Source organism: Melitaea cinxia, chromosome 23, assembly GCF_905220565.1.
Source record: "Melitaea cinxia chromosome 23, ilMelCinx1.1, whole genome shotgun sequence".
In the NCBI taxonomy this organism is placed as follows: Eukaryota; Metazoa; Arthropoda; class Insecta; order Lepidoptera; family Nymphalidae; genus Melitaea; species Melitaea cinxia.
Window position 1 is genome coordinate 10,253,803 of NC_059416.1, and position 16,079 is coordinate 10,269,881.

The window sequence follows — 16,079 nt, forward strand, 5'->3', positions numbered from 1 at the left end:
TTCAATTTATACCTTTTTAAAATAAAAGTACTTAATATAAATATATGTATAATAAATATGAACGGCAATCGAAACCACAATACAAGAACATAAAGCAGGTTCACTGCCAACTGTGGCATTGCTGCCCGCGATCTTACTCATTAATTAAAACTAGAGAAATCATACAAATATTTTTACACAAAAGCTATAGAGGATCCAGACAAATTTACACTATAATATAGCAACGAATACAAGGATAGCTAGAGATCCATAATTATAATAATACATGGAATCGGAAAGCACATCCTTAATCAAATTTATGACAACTAGAGGAATCATGTAAAACATGGTGGGTGGATTTGGACGGATGTTAGTTACTCTTTTACCCAAAAAACTACTATAGCGGTTGCAATAAAACTAACAGATATAGCACTGCAGATATATATCTGTATATATATATATATATATACAGAATAAGCTACTATTTATCTCAACAATCCGACGGGATCGAAAGACACATGGGTAAAACCGCAAGGCGAAGTAAACAATAAACAAATCGCTTCGGTCATTTCAGGATTAGACCTTTTCCGTGTAAGGGCGTTGTATGTTTGGATACGAACATTTGAATTCGGAGAGATTTCCGCGGAGGGTTTCGCTTTAGTTACAAAATGTCTCCAAATTTAATTTCACTACATTCAACGGGTTTGATAACGTAATAGACATAGATACAATTTAACTGAGGTAGGGCACAGCAGGAATTTCCTGCTCAAAATATGGAGCAGCCCGACTGGGGTAGTACCTCGACCTTACCTTATTGTATTCCTGTTGGTGAGTAAGGTGACCAGAGCTCCTGGGGGGATTGGGGATTGGGTCGGCATCGCGGTTGCGATGCTTTGGTGTTGCAGGTGTCTATAAGCTACGGTAATCGCTTACCATCAGGTGAGCCGTACGCTTGTTTGCCGACTTAGTGACATAAAAAAAAGATACAAATAAACAGATATATCAAGTTAATTTTTTTACGTATCTTTTTTAAATAAGTACCTTGATAACGGCCAAATAATATTCTCTGATGCGGTGTTACCTTCCTGTGGTGAATAAAGTTGCCAGATTTCCTGGGAAGGATTGGGGTCGGCAATGCGTTTGCAATGCTTCTGGTGTTGTAGACGGCCATAAGTTTCTGTATCCGCTAACTAGGTGTCAGTTTTCTAATGTTTACGCGAATTTCACTCATTATAATGAAACAAATTTTTCAGATTTTATCACGGTTTATTATGTTTTTTAGATATATTTTTTTAGATACAAAACATAATTGTTTCATTATAATAAGTGTCATATAGTTTATTTATTTTAATTATTTATTCTTAATGTACACAGAAATACAGACACATAAAGAAAGATACAATATAAGATGTACAAAGGCGATCTTATCGCTAAATAGCGATTTCTTCTAGATAACATTTGGGTACTGGACAGGATACAGTAGTAGCGGTTAAAAGTGTGCACATATTAAGAAGGAAAAATCAATAATAAATAGATAAAACTACGATATGATAGACGTATATAATAATTTAAAAAAACATATAAATAGGTAAATATTTCATTATATAATATATAATACACATATAAGCACACATACACATACACATACATAAAAACATTGAGACATAAATATATTTACATAATAATATACGTAAAAAATAATGATATACAAATAAATGTTATTACCGATATGTAGATAGAAAACGTCTTTTAAAAATATCTACCGACTCCGCTTGGCGAATGTCTCGCGGGAGGGGCATTCCACAGTTTTACGGTCTTAACACAAAAAGATTCGCTGTAACATTGACTGTGCGATATAGGATGTTTAAGTCTGTTGTCACCCTGAGAACGTAGTGTTATTAAAAAAACAGTAGTTATCATCAAAGTAAAAATACAACTGAGTATTGTGAATATTTCAAGTGCCAACCTGTTGCCATTATAGATATCTATTGCCATTATTGATTATTGATTGTTGTATGGGTCCTTAAATATTTATTTTATTTCGTTTTTAGGATTTATTGTAATAGCGGCAACAGAAATACATAATTAGTGAAATTACGAGTGTCTAGCTATCGCGGTTCTTGAGATACAGCCTGTTGACAGACAGACGGACGGACGCACGGACGGACACACAGCGAAGTCTTAGTAATACGGTCCCATTTTTACCCTTTGGGTACGGAACCCTAAAAACCGACTTCATTTTATTTTACAAGTAATACAACGTAGGTAGTTGAAAAAAATAATCAATTAAATACGTATTATTATAGATAGCTCAAAAAACTATGGTCAGAACTCAATCAAATTTAAATTAACCATATGACAAGCACCAACTTTCATTCAAAATCGGTATACAGAATATACAGTTATGAGATAATAAAAAAAAATACAGTTATCGAGTATCTCCTCCGTTTTTTGAAGCCTACAATAATTTTGCAATAAACAATAAAACGCCTTGAAAATATGGGGAGTCCAAGAAATATAAATAAGAATTATACAAAAAACTTGCCACGATTGCATTCAAAGCTATAACTGCTAGTGCAAAAGCTTGTCGCTGAGACAATCGCTTCAATATACTTAATTATCATAATTCAGTAATATCTTTTAAGAAGGATTAGTCAATAGAATAAGTGTAGATATCTACGTGGTCTAGTGTTTAAATGCTGGCTACTGTATGTTTTCAAATTATTTTGTCATATATATTGATCTAACGAGAGGTGGCAATAGAAAGCGACAAATTTTAAATAAATTCTAACCTATGATCAATTGCACTGTAGTACTGTGTGACTACGGTACTAAAGGATATAGCCACCCCCTCTCTTCCCGTGGGTGTCGTAAGAGGCGACTAAGGGATAACACAGTTCCGCTACCATCTTGGAAGTTAAAAAGCCGACCGGTGGCGGGATAACCATCCAACTGCTGGCTTTGAAATACACAGGCCGAAGACGGGCAGCAGCGTCTTCGGTGCGACAAAGCCAGCTCTGCGGTCAACCAACCCGCCTGCCCAGCGTGGTGACTATGGGCAAAACACATGAGTTCACGTTATTTTTGGCGTAAAGTTTTGGAGGCCTATGTCCAGCAGTGGACTGTATAGGCTGTAATGATGATGATCGATTGCAATACCAGAAGCATCCCAAGTGCGTTAACTTTACCTCAGTTCAACACAGGAAAGGCAGCTCTTGTCACCTTACACCATAAAGCGTCGTATCCTACGAATAAAGACACAATTACAGAACGCTAACTTTTCAGGAGGAGGTTTTTACCATCTGATTTGTAAAGCAATACAATTGTAAAAAAAATTTGAATTTGAAATACAAGGAAAATTATATATAATTCTTATACAATTACTTGCAAATCTCTATATTCAATATTTCAGCTAAATTTGTTGGTTATGTCTTTATTCGTGGTATAAAATTGTAACGGAATAAAATTATAGGACGTTACGCCTTTTTTCGGGGGAAAATTAAAGGTCGTAAGAGCATTAGTGGCTTTTTAACAATTTCGACCAAGCAATAATTCCAAAATTAAATTTTGTTTTTATTTATTATGTTTGTAACATTATTGCACTGCCTATAAAATATTCTTACTTAATGACTTTATATTCTTCATCTAGTTGATATTTATATTTTATGACGTTTATATTTTCTTTGCTCACATAAATATCTTTCACTTTTGTTCATTCAACTTTTTCTCCGTCATCGTTTTTCTTCCAGTTTTTTCCTTTTAACAAAGAACGACAGTCTATTATATCATTTATTGTCGTTTCTTTGATTCTATATGGTTCTCCTGTAGTTTTTGCCCATCTTATTAGGTTAAACCACTGATCAGGTGTATATATTGTCTTTTTCTTTGTAACGCCCTCAATCACTGAATGAACACTATCACCTTCATTTTGGGTGTGTCCGACTTCTAGAAATCTATGGGTTATACTTTCAATATCATATTTAGCCACCAGATATTGATATAATGCAAAAACAATGCGGTTCCGATTTTGCCCAGAGCAGTTGTCTGACCAAAACTTAAAATGTTTCGTACCCTTATTTATTATTGGTTGGATAAAAAGCATAAGTCCGCTACTTATTCATTGGCTCCCTTTTTGCCATTTATTTCTGTCCACATGTAACAAAATCCAACTTTTTGAGCCATATCATATACTGTGAAATTGTAAAGGTTTAATTTTCGCTTATAATAAAAAATGCTGACATCACCATGTGGACAAGTCAATATTTTCTGCATATCAAAACAAGCGGCAAGCGTTTTGCCGTCAGAATTTTCGGCTTCACGTTTATCAATTTCTTTTAGAGATCTCGCCAAATTTTTGTAGTTTATAAGCTTTTCACGATCAATTTTTTGTTGCTCCGTCGGTTCTTTAATATTTTTAAAAGAGTGACATTTGTCGCACTGGTCCTTCTTAGGAATATAGAAAGAAATATTAAAGTTTGAATTGATAAGTACTGTGTGGCCACGGCACTGTACTGTGTGGCTACGGTACTAAAGAATTTAGCCACCCCCTCTCTTCCCGTGGGTGTCATAAGAGGCGACTAAGGGATAACACAGTTCCACTACCACATTGGAACTTAAAAAGCCGACCGGTGGCGGGATAACCATCCAACTGCTAGCTTTGTACACAGGTCGAAGACGGGCAGCAGCGTCTTCGGTGCGACAAAGCCAGCACTGCGGTCACGAACCCGCCTGCCCAGCGTGGTGACTATGGGCAAAACACATGAGTTCACGCTATTTTTGGTGTAAACTTATGGAGGCCTATGTCCAGCACTAGACTGTGATAGGCTGTAATGATGATGATGAATGATGAATTGACAATGTCTTGATATTGGCGAAGGCTATCTTTTATATTGCCATACTTTTGCTCATTAAACCATTACCAAACTATTTAGGTACAAGGAATGAAGTCTTTTGTACGAAAGCTGCCCATCTAAATATTTTTTGGTACTGTATTTCCAACCATAGTGTGCCAACGCATTTATGTGATCTTTCACACTATTTAAAATATTATCACCTAATTTATTAGGACGATTACGGTGACGCCCTGTTAAATCAGCTATTTTGTGAACGTTTTTATTAACATTACTTTGCTTAATAAAGAGTGTTCTTACAGTTTTTTCGCTAATTGAAAGAGTGTTTAAAAACATGGTGCGACATACAATGACAGATTCTTGTAAATTTTTTGGTAAGCTATATATAAGTACACGAGATCGGTTTGGCCCTTTAGCTTTAATTCTTTTTGGTTCATGGCTAGACACATACTTTGAAATAAAGTCCCACTGCTTTTCATGACTCCCAAGCTCCCAGTAACATTTAAAAATATATTCTCTCTTAGTTTGATCAATTTTTTCACTGCATTTCTTAATACATGTGCAGGGTGACTTAAATTTCTTTTCAAGTTTGATATCTCCTTTCCTGTCAACATGTTCTTTTTTGAGGGCCTTCCTTTTTACATCCTTCCATTCAGAAATATTGGTAGTACGAATTTTACATGAAATTGAAGGATAAGTCAAATCATTCTCTCTTTGTGCATGTCTCCGACTGCATCTTATGTACGACGTTGCATAAAGTTTCGAAGGACTACCGTATTAATATATTTTAAATGTACAGCACAAAATGTTTGATATTGTTTCTATTTATTTCGCTGACTTTGTGTGCATATTGAATTTTTATCTTGTTCCAGCTTTTTCAGTTGATTTTCTATTAGTTGTTCTTCACGCAGGCGGGTTTTTTGTTTTTTTTTTTTTTTTTAATTATTATTTTTTACAAAATAGGCTACTAAGAAAAATATTTGCTTCCTTTGCCTAGGTGAAAGAATTTTTTTTTTTTGACTATTTTCTGGCAAATAAAGAATTATGAATTAAAATAGGTCCAATAGTTTCGGAACCAATTAAATTCTAAAAAACATACAAACAAACAATCAAATCTTTCCTCTTTATAATATAAGTGTAGATTATTATAACTAAGGCTTTTTATTTCATGCAAACTAAAGGTTAAAATAAAAATAAATTTAAAAATATATATGTTAGAAGAATAAAGCCACAAAAGCGTTTAGAAACGGGGCGCGATTAAGATTTTAGATGCGACAATTCCGTGGAACAAAGACATAAATGCATTAGTGGCTTTTTTCGGCGGAATGACAATTATCGCCGCAAACAGCAACAATTTGTTTTACATAGAATACTAAATAACTCAAATTTCTAACATAATCAAAAACTATTCGATTTTCAATTATGTTAAGTACATTATTTACAGCCAATAATAAATATTGCTTGTTTAAAACACATGAATATCAACATTGATTTGAAAACGTTTTATATACTTATTTTGTTTATGTTTCTCGTTTTTCTTGACAGACGCGGTTTTTTTTTTTCAGTGCTATATTCATTAATGTATTACCTCGTCTTTTCATAGTGAACAACTATTAAAACGACTACAAAGTGTCTTTAAACTTTTTTCTACACCACAATAAAACACAACAGTGAAGCGCGAGCTCACGAGATGCTAGTCCGCTCAGAAAAGACACATTGGCGCGAACGCCTCACCCCGCTCTCTCCTCGCTCGTTATTCTGACGACGACAAAAGCCACAGTGAACTTTGTGACCTTTTTCGTCGGTTAATTTTAGAAAACGCAGTTGTGTCTTTTTTTTAAACTTATAATTGTAAGTACTTATAGCATTTGTTTTTATGTTTTAATTACTCTATCTGGTGTACAATGAGTCGTAGTTTTCAAATAAGCAATAAAAATAAAAAGCCATTACCGCCATTGCGCCCTTTTTCGTAGGATACGACGAGGAACACAACACTGCATGAGTGCAGTATTATTTGCCTGTGATCTATATGGTTAAGGTATTTAATAAAAAAAATGTCCAATAACTTAAAAAAAATATATTAAAAATAATACAGTACATACTTCTTCATTCATTTATATTTTCAATAAAATATAATAAAATATTACGAGATACATGTTTGTTGATTAATAAATGACTAGTGGTCGCCCAGTGGTCGAAATAATTAATTTAAATTATAACTTGATAATATTTGAACATTATTAAGGTTGTGTCAAATACTATACTTCTATAATAATAAACAAAAGAGAATATATGCGTGCGTGTGTGTCAAATTCATAGTAGCGTGTATAATGTTTTCTTTTTTTAATTGATTTAAAAAAAATCTAGCATTCTGCACTCCGTCTCTATATAAACTATAAGTGTGCGAAATTTTATACACTTCCGTGCGCGCAATTTTTATAAAAAGGGGTACTTACAAAGGTTTTGCTTATTTCCAAGAAATCTCATTAATAATAACAAATCACGCAAGTGTTGTTAAAAATGAGTTAATTACTTCATAGCGTGAAATTATTGTACAAATTATTAAAATGAAAAAAATAGATCCTTATTTTTAATCTATCGATTCTAATAAAATGAAAATCTAAATAAAAGGAGTAAATTTTTGTTCATTATAGTAATGATTTTTTTTTAAATATATTCCCTTACATTAGTAAACTTTTACTAATTAACGATATGTTATAACGTTGGTTTATTTCGAACAACTTTAAATTAAGATTTCTATTATAATTTAATATATAAAATTTCCAACAAAAATTTACTTACTAAAGCCCATTTTTTTTTAAAGAATACTGTTAACTTCACTAACTAGTAATTAAATTTTGCATTCACATAAAAACTTTTTATAATATTCTTAATTTGACTATCCTGATGGCGCAGTTTTTCCCTGCTTTTTTCGGGGTTGAAAGTTCGATTCCCGCTTGAGTCTGTGTGTATTATTTATATTTTTTTATATGTAATCGTTTGATACTATAACACATACATTACCTTTCTTACCGTACGAGCAAATGATCGTAAGTGTGCTAAAGATCTTTTATATTTTTTTAATTAGTATTTTTTAGACGCAATAGCTGTAATACAAAGCGTGCAATCGTGCAGCGCACTAAACCTGCGCCGAATAAACTGAAACTTACCGCAGCGAATCAGTCCCGTATCAAACTCCGCGGAGTTTACATGTCTGTAAGCACCTTTACGTCGGACATAAATTAATATAGTATTTTAGCGCGAACTGTGAACTATTGTGACAGTGACAGTTACTTTTTTTCTTACCAATGAAAGTGTTTTAGGATCTTTATGGTGGAAACTTTGGACATTCTAAATAACTTTTTGTAAGTAGTAGTAGTAGTAGTAGTAAGTAGTTTTATAATGAATACTTTATTTTTATGCAAATATTTATTCAAATAGAAAATAATTTAAGAGATATATTAATTTTTAAAGTAGATATTTATAATTTACAATAACAATTAAAAGAAAAATATATTTTGAGAAATTATAAGAACTTTTTAACATTTTTTATTTTATTTTATTTGTAAAAATTTATTTTTAAATTATTTCTTATTTTAAACCAGCCATTCATTTATTATTAATAAATTGTCTTACCAAGCGATCCTTTTCAGATAACTTTATCGCAATTTTTATACAGTTTAGGTATTTGTTCCCAAATGCTTTTACGTCCATCACGTGTCTTATTACGAATGTCCTAAACAGGAAGTCAATGTTAATAAAAAATATTTGATTTAGAGGTATAATAGATCTTGGTTACTTTATTCATCGTTCAAGTAAATAATCTTACTACATCTTGTTAATTATTATTTATTTTATTAACTTTTTTATATTATTATTTTTTTTTTTTTGTTAATGTTATATTTTTAATTTTCATAAAAAAGGAAAAGAATTTTTTTAAGATATCATGAAGACTATAATAAAAAGAATAGTTTTAAACTCATTATACGAGTATAAAAACATTCTCGTCTTTATTTTTTAGCCAGGCTTCATTCCTTTAGTGTGTAAACGTGTTTGTATCTCTTCTGATGTTACAAGTAATTAAAACCTTTGATACTTCCTTAACAATAGATTTAATAAGATACGAGTAATGGCAAACTAAATCTTATAAAATAAATCTTAATCTATTACTACTTAATTTTCTCTATTTTGTTTTAGAATTTGGTCCGAGCATTGACTAGTAGAGAACAAAGATTAGGTCTAAGTGATGTATAGTGAGAATGTCTATTTATTCTTCTCTTGAAAATGTCCAAAGTATAACTGGCAGAATACCAGTCAATCATTAGTTGACAGGCTACTATGGTATGATTAGTAATCTGAAATTTTAGAATAGTTTGCTACAAAGTCGTAAGTGCATACGTTAGATTGATACGTACAATAGAAATGATGGGCTGATCTGAGTCAGAGTGTAATCGCCCAACTGCTGGGCAAACGCCTCTTCCTCTTTGTGTAGGAAAAGGGTTGAAACTTAATTCACCAAAGAACTTCATTACGGATTAGCAGCTTAATATTTGTCTGTGATAACAATTTCGACTAATGGTTTTACGTGTTTTCTGAGTCATTGTGGAGAAACCCACTAGGAAATAAAGAAGAAACAAATATTTATTGTACATATACCTATAACATTGAATCTTACTAGATACGATTAGAGATTTATTATATTTTTAACTAGCCCTAGCCTATTAATCAATCTCGAATTGCAGACTCAGCTCTCTTCAGCATTCGCATTTAGAAAAGTTCGACAAGTGACCGACGTTACAACTGCACGTGTAATATATTTTAACTATTTCCATACTGTTATGTATTACGGCCTGTTACTGTAGGGTAATGGTGCATATATTGGGGATGTATTTATTTTTCAAAAAAGACTATTCGCGGCATTTACGATCTTCGAGCTCAAATCTCCCTACGGGATGTTTTTCATAAGGTAGACTATTAATAATTGCACCGCAATATATTCAAAACAATGCTATGTACATTGACCAGAATATTAATTTTAATTTAATGTTTTTTAATATAAATAGTAATAATTACAGGGTTAACACGAGAAGGAATAACAAAATTGTAACTCGCGCAATGTAAACGTCTCCTTTCTGGATTATGGTGTTCGCATGTATATTCAAATCTCGCAAACGATTTTGCAATCGTCTCAACATAAATTTAAATTGTTTATGCAAAAGAAATTAATAGCTAAAGCTTATTATTCGGTGCAGGATTACATAGATCATAAAGATGTATGGATTTAATGATGCTCTATTTTATCCAAGGTTTATGGTAAAGGTGGACTTATCTCTGAAAGAGATTTCTTCCAGTCAACCCATGCTCACAAATAAGTGTTTCATATAGCGAGGCAAACAGTGCAATTGTTGGGGCCAGTGCCCTGTGCCGTAATGGTTAGGGAAAACTGGTACCCGATGCTGGTTAATAAAAGTGGACTGTATTTTTTCTAGATGTATATTGTAGTTTAAATTATAAAAATATATAAAACTATGGATGGCTTGGCGTCGCGGATAAAGAAAATATTGATGTTGACGGCTCGGCGTCGCGAATGACAATTTTAATACGTCGGCGCTGCGCTCGCATCGTCGCCGGCACTCCCCGCCCCTTCGCGTCGCCCGCGCCCTACGCGATCATCAGGCGCGCACGTACTCATACATACTCCCCGCGTTGAAGAGTCTTCTTCAATATTTACAGTCGGCAGGGGACAAATCATATTGAAGGCCCGTCTGATTACGCCCTTCCTGGTGCGAATGTCTGCCACCCTTGCAACTCCATCTTCACCCGGAAGCACTCGAAGAATTCGCCCCAGCAACCACATGATTGGTTGACTGGACTTGTCCTTTATCACAACCAAGGCACCCTCCTTCAACGTCTCCTGCGATTGCATCCACTTTGTTTTCTGCTGAAGTAAAGTGACATATTCATTAGAAAATCGATTCCAAAAGTGTTGCTTGAGTACTTGGATTCTGTTGAATCTTGCAAGAGATGATATTTTAGTGACAGTGATCACAGACTGCGGTGCGAATAAAAGAGATCGTCCAATAAGGAGATGAGCTGGTGTTAAAGGACAAAGATCAGAAGGATCGTCGGACAAAGGTGTAAGGGGACGTGAATTTAATATTGCCTCCACTTGAATTAATAAGGTATTCATTTCCTCGTAGTCTAGAAACGTCAGACTCAAAACACGTCGTAAATGATGCTTAACAGATTTAACGGCTGATTCCCACAAACCGCCGAAATGAGGAGCATAAGCTGGAATAAATGTAAACCTTATACCTTCCTCAGTCGTGTCTGCCGGTGAAAGCCGCTTGAGAAGTGTAGATAGCTCATGGAATGTACCAACAAATGTAGTCCCATTATCTGAATAAATGTTTCGCGGTTTACCTCTACGGGATATAAATCTATTTAAAGCTGCTATGAAAGCTTCCTTCGTCAAGTCCGAAACAAGTTCTAAGTGCAACGCCTTTGTTGCTAAGCATACAAACACACAAATGTAGGACTTTATATGCCTGCAACCCTTTCCCTTGTGGTTTGCTATCATTACTGGCCCGGCATAATCTACACCTGTATCAAGAAAAGGAAATTCTAAAGTAACACGCTGTTGAGGCAAATTACCCATAATCGGTTGAAGTGTTTTTCCCCTAAGTCTACAACATTTAACGCATGAACGGACGACGCTCTTTGCTAACTTAGTACCTCCTAACACCCAATAATTATGCCTTACTGTGGCTAGTAATAATTGAGGACCTGAATGTAAGTACTTAATATGCAGCATTACGAAAAGAGACCTGCACAAAGGATGCCTACTACAAAGTAATATAGGATGCTTGACATTAAAATCGTAATTAGTGTTAGCGAGTCTGCCACCGACTCTCATAAGTTTATTATCGTCAATAAATGGTGAAAGAGACAAAAGTCTATTTTTATAAGGCAAGTTTTGGTTATTTATAAGTAACTGATATTCCTCTAGAAAGGAATCCTGCTGAGCAATCCTCAAGAGAAAATTAGTGGCATTACCAAGTTCATCAATTGTTATATTACCACTTAATTTTTCGGACTTACCACGGCAATTATTGATAAATCTGAATATGAATGAAACAACACGCTGTAATTTTGAAAATACTGAAAACCTTGTAATTAATTCTGTAAATATATTACTCTCCTGAACAACATGTAAGCATCCAATTGTCTCTGGTAAGTCGGAAAATTGTATTTCTTGTTTAGGTTGGATTGGCCAATCTCTTGGCTCTGATTGAAGAAAAGAAGGCCCCGACCACCATAAGGAAGATTTACTAAGAATGTCCGCCCTTAAACCTCGTGAAGCGATATCTGCTGGATTGTCCTTTGAAGGAATATAACGCCATTCGTAATTGGAAAAACCCTCCTGTATCTCGGAAACACGATGACGCACAAATGGTTTCAGTTGACCTGGAGAAGATCTGAGCCAACACAACACGATTGTGGAATCTGACCACAATATACATTTATTAAATGTAATTGTTAAAGATTCCAAGATTTTGATACCCAGTCTCACTCCCAGTAGTACACTGCAAAGTTCTAATCGGGGAATACTGACCGTTTTCAATGGAGCCACCTTACTTTTAGAAGCAAGAAGGCGGATACTAACAGTGCCATCAACGTCTAAGCATCTAATGTATATGCATGCGCCGTACGCCCTCTCAGAAGCATCTGTAAATATGTGCAGTTGTATGTTAGTTGGTGTTTGAGAAATAACACACCTTGGTATACTTAAGGTTTTTAATGTTGGCAATGAAGTAACAAAATCAGACCAAATCCTTCCAATATGAGCCGGAACAGGCTCATCCCAGCTACACCCTTCCTTCCACAATTGCTGCATCAATAGTTTAGCCTCTACAATACTAGGCGCAACAAGGCCAAGAGGATCGAATATCTGAGCAATAGTTGATAAAATAAAACGCTTATTGGCAACGTCCTTCGATTGAATAGAGATTGGAAATGACAAAGTATCCGCCGAGCACGTCCAGTACAACCCTAACGTTTTAGACAGATAGTCATTGCTAAGGTCCACGGATCCAGACACGTCAGATTGGCCGGAAATAGCGAGCAACACCTTATTGTTATTTGAATGCCATTTACGCAAATTCAACTGAGCCGACGTTAAAGCACGACTTACCCCCTGACATAGTAAAATCGTTTCGGTTATAGTGTTATGACCCGACAAGAAATCGTCGACATAGAAATCCTTACAGATTGCTCGTTTTATATCTGGATCTGCAGACTCCCGACCCAACTGATGTAAACATCTGGTAGCAAGAAAAGATGCCGACGATGTACCATAAGTGACAGTATTGAGCTGATATCTTTTTATGGGGTGAGAGGGATGGAACCTCCATAGAATTTGTTGAAGTGCGCGCTGGTGTTCACAGACTTCCGTCTGTCGGTACATTTTTTCGATGTCAGCAGTCACAACGTATTTATGCTGTCGAAACCTTAATAAGATTGATAATAAATCGTCTTGTAGTGTTGGCCCTACTCTTAAAATATCATTCAGTGAAACACCTGACGTTGTTACCGCCGAAGCATCGAAAACAACACGCAACTTCGTAGTAGAACTCGATTCTCGCAAAACACCGTGGTGTGGTAAATAGCAAGAAACAGTTCCATTTGTTTGAGATTCTGTCATGTGACCAAGGGCGAGGTACTCTTTCATAAATTCCATATAAAGCTGTTTCATAGTAGTATCTCGGTCCAGTCTACGCTCCAAGGATAAAAATCTACGCTCAGCCAGATGATAGGAGTCCCCTAAGATCGTGGGGGATTCCTTTAGAGGCAACGTAACAACAAAGCGTCCGTCTGCCTTGCGTTTTGTAGTCTTTACAAAATGTTCCTCGCATGCGCGTTCTTCTGGGGAAAAAATATGCTTAGAAGAAACAGAATCAAGCTCCCAGAAACGAGTAAGGTCAAATTCTAAATTGTTGCTTAACATACATATAGGTTGTTGATCGTTATCGTAATGTTTATCTATGATAGAACCAGAAACAAGCCAGCCTAGTTTAGTTTCAAAAAGTGTGGGCTTATTTTTGCCTAAATTTATGCGATTTGTTCCGATCACATTCCAAAATATTTCTGCACCTACCAATATGTCTATTACAGAAGGAATGTGAAATGACGGATCAGCTAATGCAACACCCGATGGTATTTGTATATTACTTAAATTAACATAGGTAGAAGGAATAAGTGTTGTAATGGTAGGTAAGATTATGCAATCAATCTTCACCCTATAGTCACTAAAGTAGGACTCCAATGTAAGAGAACACGACCGTGAACTATTGTGAAGTTGATTGTTGATACCAGACACCTTAGTTTCAGCGGAAATAGTATTAAGTCTTAGCTTACCAGCGAAATTTAGTGTTATGAAATTGTTGGTACTTCCATTATCAAGCAAGATTCTAGCAGCATACGGCTTTCCATTGATATCAAGGACCTTAACTAAAGCTGTTGAAAGCAGAACAGTAGAAGTTTGATGAGAATTAGAATGAACCTCACTAGACGACAGTGCCACGCTTTGAGAAGGTGACTCTTCTGTATGCAATAAGGTATTATGATTTTTGGTACAGTATTTACAATGAGAAGACTTGCACTTGGTTTCAGTATGACCGAAACGTAAACAATTCAAACAAACTCCAAACGCTCTCGCTCTTTGAATTCTCATCTCAACCGGTAGCATCCTAAATGATTCGCATTGAAACAGCGCGTGACCTTTTTTACAGAGGGGACATGATAATGATTTACTCGGTAAAATCGCAAAAGTTTTGGATTTGTTAAGACTGATATCTGATTTATAGCTATCCATCTTTGCTGTATCTAAAGTTTCTAAAAGATCTGCTTTGTCAGAAAGAAATTTAGTGAAATTTTCCAATGTGGGGGGATTTTTATAGTTGTTCCTATGGAATTCCCACTCCCTATTTGTGACATTATCCAATTTAGAAGACATCATAAAAATGATTAATGTATCCCAGTATTGGACTGGTTGGCCTAAGTTAGATAATGCTCTTAAATTTTTATTTATTGTGTCGATCAAATTGCGCAGGCCTACACTAGATTCCTTTTGTATGGATCCTATTTTGAACAAAGAATTCAAATGGTGATTTTCTAGAAGACGTTTGTTATCATATCGTTCGCATAGAGTTTTCCAGGCAACCTCATAATTATCGGCACAAAAATCTAAACCCGAGATAATCAAAGACGCATTACCCTTCAAAGAAGCCCGGAGGTAATGAAATTTATTCACATTATCAAGAGTATTGTCCGAATGAATTAAAGAATTAAACGTGTCCCTAAAGCCAAGCCAGTACTGATATTCACCGTTAAAATGTGGCAAGTCTATCTTAGGTAATTCAACAACCTTACGTCTGTGTGAATGTACTTCAGAGCAAACCGGTGACACAGTGTCCTGCGCAGGGGGCGACAGCTTGCTATGACTCTGGATCAAGGCACGACCGGCAGACACGAGAGAGTAGTACTGGGAATAGAAGGCCTCACGCTCTCTTGCCTCGTCCTCAGGCATATCCGACAACTCATCCAGCTCACTCTGAAAAGCATCGAAATCATCGTATAAGCTCTCAATTCTATCCAAACGCAATTGAAGTTCTATTTGTGTTTGTAATTCATCAGTTTGTTTGCTATTTGCAAGCGATTTCAAATAACTACTAAAGCCAGTAAGCTTTCCCTTAATTATGGCTCGCTTCTTAATCAAATGTTTTATTTGTTTATCACTCATTATTAACTTTGATTAAAATATTTAATATTATTTATCAGTTGTTATAATTTATTAACAATGAGTAATTAATTTGCAATAATTATTTTAAAGATTGTTTTTTAAGCAAAGGCAAGCAAGGTTTTAGTACGTAAGAAACAAATTTAAACTTCAATTCATTAAAATTTTAAAAGCAATTTGTTTGAGTTAAAAATCCTTATGAAAAAGTAAAGCAACCAACTACTAGTATATGCGATTGCTATTTAAAATAGCTAGGCGCCTAATATTGCAACTACAATGGTACAATTTTATTTTTGAAATACCGACCTGTAATAAAAATTATAAATTAGCAATTTTGTTAAAAAACCAATTTTAATGCGAGCTACAACTAATGAAAATGATGATATAAGCTATTATTTAATGAATAGTAATGCTAATGATTTTAAAAAGCTGGCGATTAATTTATTTGCGTA

The 16,079-nt window shown here is 34.7% G+C and overlaps 1 protein-coding gene across 1 annotated transcript; it reads right to left on the reverse strand.

Annotated features, from left to right (window-relative positions):
* Window positions 1–10,255: 10,255 nt before the first annotated feature.
* On the reverse strand, window positions 10,256–15,645 carry LOC123665124. The gene has a single exon (XM_045599470.1). It carries the CDS (start codon window positions 15,628–15,630, stop codon window positions 10,426–10,428), a length of 5,205 nt encoding a protein of 1,734 aa, XP_045455426.1. The 5' UTR covers window positions 15,631–15,645; the 3' UTR covers window positions 10,256–10,425.
* Window positions 15,646–16,079: the final 434 nt, after the last annotated feature.

Excerpts from the sequence above, each read along its gene's own strand:
- LOC123665124 (XM_045599470.1), bottom strand. The coding sequence starts at position 15,630 with ATGAGTGATAAACAAATAAAACATTTGATTAAGAAGCGAGCCATAATT.